At 42.5% G+C, this 6,894-nt stretch overlaps 1 protein-coding gene across 1 annotated transcript; it reads left to right on the top strand.

Moving 5' to 3' along the window:
- Window positions 1–2,007: 2,007 nt before the first annotated feature.
- rhogd (ras homolog gene family, member Gd) lies at window positions 2,008–6,691 on the top strand. Its single transcript, XM_084041461.1, has 2 exons — window positions 2,008–2,081; window positions 3,164–6,691. Exon 2 carries the CDS (start codon window positions 3,193–3,195, stop codon window positions 3,766–3,768), a length of 576 nt encoding a protein of 191 aa, XP_083897587.1. The 5' UTR covers window positions 2,008–2,081; window positions 3,164–3,192; the 3' UTR covers window positions 3,769–6,691.
- The last annotated feature ends 203 nt before the right edge of the window (window positions 6,692–6,894 follow it).

Consider the following 6,894-nt stretch of genomic DNA (forward strand, 5'->3'; position numbering starts at 1 on the left):
CAGTGCTTTGTAATCTACACAGCTTCAAAAAGAACCATGCTGTTATTTTTTTTTAGGTCAAGGGGGTCAGCTTTTGGGATCAGCCCAACATTTGTCAAATTCCATGACATGGCACACCCACCTCTTCCCCTGAACACACAGCAGCAGCATAATGGTGGTGATGACGATACTACACAGTGGTGGACCGTAACAAAATCCATTTACTAGTACATTTTGTTTTAGTATCTGTACTTTACTTGAGTATTAGTATTTTTGGATACTTACTTTAACTCCACTACATTTCAAAGACAAATATTGTACCATTTTTTAAAACTCCACTACATTTCTAGAATGGGAAAAGGTACATTATGAATTGACCCCTGAAGCCCTATTTCAAAACTCGAGATCTACAACTCACAAAGCATTTTCACTATTGATTTTTTGGGGGGAAATTCCTGGAAAATCTTTGAATTTCTTGGAAGATGTCTACATTTTAATAGAGCAACGCATTGCTATTAAAGTGCACTTTGTCAAGTACTTAAAATGTATAGCTACATGTTATGTTTCTTGTGTGCTGTGGTGCCAAGTAACTAAGTACATTACTCAAGTACTGTACTTAAGTACAATTTTGAGGTATTGTTTTTACTTTACTGGAGTATTTCCAATTTTCAGTACTTTTACTTCTACTCCACTACAAATATTGTACTTTTCACTACAATTATTTGAAAACTTTAGTTACAAGTTACTCTGTAGATTTTGATGATTACAAAACATGCATTATAACCACTTCAGCCCTATATACACTTCGGCCATTTGAAAATAGCTTGTATAGATCTTCAACTTCAACTTCAAACAACTTTATTTTCCTTTCGGAACTTGTTTTGTGCAGTGGTTAAAAGACAACATACAGCCAATACATATTCCTAGGTCACTATAAAAGACACAAACTACATTTAAAACTACTACTTTAAAGCATGATAAAACTTAAAAGCATGATAAAGAATAATATATATAATAAGCAAAATATCTGCTATTTTCAAAAGAGTTTTTAGACATTTTACACATTTGTAAACCTGTGAAATGGGACATTCTGAATAATGAGTACTCTCTACTTTTTGTACGTTAAGTACATTTTGATCCTAATACTTTTGTACTTTTACTCAAATACATTTTTAATTCCGGACTTTTACTTGTAACAGAGTATTTCTACATTGCAGTATTGATACTTTTACTTAAGTAAGAAATGTGAGTACTTTTACCACCACTGCCTGTGTGTTGTCGCAGTGAGTTTAATTTGGACTTTAAAATGACCGTTTCACAATAACAGAAAACTAACACGGCTCACCAGTGCCATCTAGTGCCAGATGCCGCTATGATGAAATAAAACCAGCGTTGCCATGTCCGCTTAATGTAAGCGACGTTGGGCTTGTTGTTCTGGTAAATTGCTGGGCGGGGGGCTTGTTTCTAAAGTGTAGTAGATTATTTGGGCTTGTTTCCACATTTTTTTTTAAACGGCGGCCGTTAGGCTCTATGCACAGCAGCCATATTGGGAATGAATTGGGCCCCTTCCTTACTTCCTTCACAGGTGTTACCAATGATACTAATGAAGGCTCTGTTCCATTTAGTGTGGCATAGTGGTTGTCTTATTTTCAAGGACCCCCATAACTCAGAGTTACACACCCACCATAAGGGGCCATTTGGGAACCAAAATGGAGTGTTTCCAATGAGCCAACATGCACAATATCGGCACCCTGACCAGAATGGAACAGAGCCTTCATTAGTATCATTGGTAAGACCTGTGAACTGAAGGAAGTAAGAAGAGGCCCAATATCTTCCCAATATGGCTGCTGTGCATACAGCCTAAATTTCCCAGTGGCCAGCACGTCCCTGGACCCTGCCTAGTCTGCCCTATTTGCTTCTTTTGGGCTTGTTTCCCTAGACCCTGGTTGCTTATTTCTCTCCTAACATCTGGCACCAATGAGTAAAGACCACAACTCCCGTGGTGCAGCGCGGCCAGGTTACGTAATGGACAACTCCCCGGATGCGGCTGTCTGTGATTGACTGACTGTACGAGGCGTAAAGAGCTCCAAAGCTAAGTGGCGGTAAGTTTATAAAGAGCTTCAAAGTCTGCGTGTTAGCGCAAACTGCGTTTTCAGAATGATGTAATATGTAATTAATAAGATGAACTGCGAGTTTATTGATTGTTACAAGAACAGAAATGTCTAGAAATTGCGTTTGCGAAGTAACTTCCAACTTGTTTGCTAACTTAGTTAGCTTGTGCTAGTTCCTTAGCTTGATGCTAGCACCGTTAGCCAGTGAGGGAACGCCTAGTGGCTTGGGGACTGTTATTAAGTCCAATAACACCGTAAAGTACTTGACACCAAATAGTTGTTTTTTCTCAGTTTTGGAATCTGTCGATATGCTTCGATCGTGTATCAACCAAGAAGCAAAGTCTCTGGGGAGATGGTATTAAATCACAATCTATGCTCGTCGATCAGCTAACGGTTAGTTTAGCTCTCATCCGCAGTTAAACAGAACCAAAAGCTGTTTTGGGTTTGTGGTAACAATTCGTGTTTGTGCGTGAAAGATTGTATTTATCATGTTTATGATGCAATCTGCCATAATAGGAAATGTGGAAACGATGGCTATTTGTATTAACGTAGACTGCATCAACATTATTGTCACATCGCCGGTTTAAAGAAGTGGGTGAAAAGTGGTGAAACATATATTTTTTTGTACAAGCTCCATCATCTGTAGTTTTCAGGAAATGTAAGAAGACTATTAGATAAAGGACAATAATAAAATGGGTCAGATATTCCTGAGAGTGAAAATATACACATGTACAAGCTGGTCAGATATTCCAAATATTCATGGGAATGGCAATGGTTTGAGGCGGTGTCTTGCAAAACTAGTGAGCTTGTAGTTTTAGTTTGGCTATTTCTGCTATTTTAGAAGAGTACTGAAAGTGGAAGTGGTCAAGTGTGTCTGCGGGTTTTATACATATTTATTGAGAAGAGCTTGTGACTAAATGATAACTACACTGGATCCACTAGAACACAGGTTCTTTATTCCATTTCCTGAAAAGTAATTTGTTTTGGACATATAAGGTTTCCACCCACCCAACAGCCACAATATGGTGAACAGGTATATTACACTCATTTTACTCATAGTTCTGTTTTCCTAGGTGCTGCAGCCCCAGTGGTTGAAGGCAGGATGCAGACCATAAAGTGTGTGGTGGTGGGCGACGGGGCGGTGGGTAAAACCTGCCTGCTCATCTCCTATACCACCAACGCCTTCCCAGAGGAGTACATTCCCACCGTGTTCGACAATTACAGCGCCCAGATGAGCGTGGACGGCCGCACGGTCAGCCTCAACCTGTGGGACACGGCGGGCCAGGAGGAGTACGACCGCCTGCGCACGCTCTCCTACCCCCAGACCAACGTCTTCATCATCTGCTTCTCCATCGGCAGCCCCTCGTCCCACGCCAACGTCAGGCACAAGTGGCACCCGGAGGTGTCCCACCACTGCCCCAACGTGCCCATCCTGCTGGTGGGCACGAAGAGGGACCTGCGAGGCGACGCCGAGACTGTGAAGAAGCTGAAGGAGCAGAGTCTGGCGCCCACCAGCCAGCAGCAGGGCAACGCTCTGGCCAAGCAGATAGGCGCGGTCAAGTACATGGAGTGCTCTGCCCTTCTGCAGGAGGGCGTCAGGGAGGTGTTTGCCGAGGCCGTGCGGGCCGTGTTGTACCCCGTCACGAAAAAGAACACCAAGAAGTGTGTGCTGTTGTAATGGACGAACGGTTCCCGGACTCGGACTTGCGGAGGGGGAGGAGAGAGAGGGGATGTGGGACCAGGAGGTCCTTGTCGTTGTCTAGCTGCCTCCACCTCTACCAGTGTAGACTCTTCATTCAGCTCCTCTGTGCGCTCCTCTCTTCCCTCATTCATCTCCTGGGGGGGATTTCATTCCATCAACACCAAAGTGACTTATGATGCCAAAACAGAGGCTACAGAGTGGATCTTCTCTCTTTCTTGGTCTCTTTGTCTTTTAACTTTTGATATTTACACCCTTTTTTCCCAACAAATGTTTCATCTTCTAGATTAATAGTTTCTATTGCTTTGCCTTATAAAATCTCATGCTGACTGTGCTTGTCACAAGCCATAATAATAAGCAAACCAACCAGGCTGCCCTGTTTGACTGGAGAGAAGAGATCTGCCTTTTGTTCAGGTAGAGCAATAATGACTACCTCAAACTCTCACCTCGGGTGCATCTCAACAGTTTCAAAATAACTTCCCCACCTGACCCTGAATCATGCCCTCATTTGCCCTTTCAGAGGTAAACGGCATGTAGAGGGTGAACGCAACGTTTAATTCTAAGCCATCTGGCCACAGCCGAGGTGTGACGTCTCCAAGGTAAATTCCAGTGTGCACAGATTAGAGGTTAAACTCAAGAGCTGCAGTCTCTCCTGTGGCACGTGAGAGCTGCCAGTCTCTCCTTCCGCAGCGCACAGTCGAGCCAATAGGCCCTGGGAGAGATAAGCCCTGGATCATTAAAATCAGCCAACCGTTTGCCCTTCTCCTGTAATGGAGGAGCGGGTGTCCATAATGGCCTGACGAATGAACCGCTGCCAGTACTTGGTTTGTCAAAATGTCATTGTCAGGAAGCCTCTGGTTGTGGTGCCGCTCTGCTCTGGCTTTGTCTTAACGCTTTCAGGCTCACACTGAGTGCTGTTTAAACCACTCCTAAGCATAGCTTACTGACAGGGTAGGATCATCCAGTGACTGTTTTTGGCTAAGTATGTTGAATTTACTCTGATGGTTGTTTTTCTCCCCACTTTTGTTTTTAACCCATGCGTGTGATCATGGCCAAAGTTGAATATTTTTGTTATAACCTATGTCCAATTGATCCGTAAGATGATATATTGTGTTGTCTAGCTAATATACTTGGATTTGATAAACCAGGGTGCATAAGTTTCCCTGTCAATTACGTTTGTCGCCTTACATTTCTCTCAACAGATTATAACTCAATACAGGATTGAAATTCAAATTACCATACTTGCAATGCCATAAATAGGTTTGACTGATTTAATTGATTGTTGATAGGCTATAGCCTACTTTTGTGTTGGTTTACTGATCATCATTTAATCTCAGAGAATCTTTAGTGCCATGACTGCCATAGCCTGGTATAAATGCAGGTTTAGTTCCTTACCGCATCTAAGGGGCCTTTAAAAGAAAACAAATTGTCAGGTGCCTTATCTAAACCAAAGACTGTAGCAGAGCCCCTCTATCAAACTCAAAGGCTCTTGTTGTAGTGCTGCAAGTGCCACCAGGCCTGTCTGTGTTTGATACAGGGTAAACCAACTCTGGTTTCAGTTTCATGTGTATTTCAGAAACTTTATGCAATACTTCCTGTTGAAAAACGCCCATTCTCAGACTGTCTCGTGACACACAGGTGGTAAACCGATGTCAACTCAGGTCTGATTTGATATGCCTGGTGTGTGAAACGGAGTGCTCTTAGCCCACTGTTCTTCTGAACAGAGAGTGGTTTACATCCCTGCGTTGTGCAGAAGCAATAAGGCCAAGGCTTACAGGCACACCATAACTCACACATAAGTGTGGCAAGAACTCTTTAGTGGAAAGTGCCTTGTTCGCCAATCTGAGACATTTTTATATTCCATTTTATGAATTTTAAAAAAAACAAATTGGTTGCTTGATGCCCACAGCGGTCAATAACAGTAGACCTTTTTACTATACCGTTTTTTTGTCAGTTATTTTCATGTACTCATATGAACAGGGCATACTGTTATTATAAGTAAACTTTTGAATGTGGCTTGTCTGTGTAAAGTATAGCAAAAATGAAGCGTGACACGGGTGCCAGGTTTCGTATAACAACAATGATTCCGTTGGTCTGAGGTCTGTGGAGAGGAAGTGTGACGTCTTAACAGATCCATATGACTTAATGTGTGGAGGGGTGAATGTAATGCTTAATTTATGCTCCGCCGTACGCCGGAAATAGCTGATCTACATGCCCAAGGCGTGTCGCATCAGTATGTGACGTACAAATTTGATTTTGTATCTCCACACCATTATCAGTCTTAACCACTTAAACCCTCTATTCTTAGTAACACAGACCTGAGTTACAACGCTTTTTTTCCATCTACACCAAATCTCTTCCCTAAAAATAGCCGATCTACAAGCTCATGTGAGCATGTAGATTGGTCATTTTTAGCGAATGTTACCCCAAGAATAGGCATGCTGTGGTTCAAGTGGTTAAAAACGCCTCTTTTGGCCTGGTGAGGCTTTTGAAGATCGTGTCGAGCGAGCGAGAAGACCACCCTGGCCTGGAGAACCAATTAATGGTGAAGGCACGTAGGTCTGCTATTTCCGGCACGCGATACCGTCGTACGATGGAGTATGAAAGTCGGGCTAAAGTGTACGTGTAATGTGTCAAACTGTCAACTGTGGTGAGCTTGTGTTTCTGAACGTCATTCAGAGACGCCGTGGAAGTGGAACACACCTGTGGGGCTCTTTGTCTGTGTCCCGGAGCTGTCTGTATGCTACCGTGTGCGTGGTACTACACTTTTACACTGGGAACTTGATTTGTAGAAATCTATTTGTAATTGTTTTATATATAACAAAAAGCATATTTGTATAAATGAACTAACAGTGAGATGATTTTAAATTATGCCAAATAAAAAAATGGTGGTCAAACCAGATGAAGTGTTTTTTGTTGTTTGGGGTGGGGTGGTGGTTGTTTTTTACTTCCCTATCTCTTAATGCTTTAGTTTGAGGAAGTACTTAAAATGTGTTGACTAATGACTACACTGCCGTGGGGCTGGACGATGATGCACCCACGAACAAAGCCTTGCTGACATCCTCATTTTAATTCTAGTTTAGATGAGGAAATCCCCGTACAATG

Source organism: Gymnoscopelus microlampas (assembly GCF_963454915.1).
Source record: "Gymnoscopelus microlampas genome assembly, chromosome: 18".
Classification (NCBI taxonomy): Eukaryota; Metazoa; Chordata; class Actinopteri; order Myctophiformes; family Myctophidae; genus Gymnoscopelus; species Gymnoscopelus microlampas.

Coding starts and splice junctions, on each gene's coding strand:
- rhogd (XM_084041461.1), top strand. CDS start 3,193: ATGCAGACCATAAAGTGTGTGGTGGTGGGCGACGGGGCGGTGGGTAAA.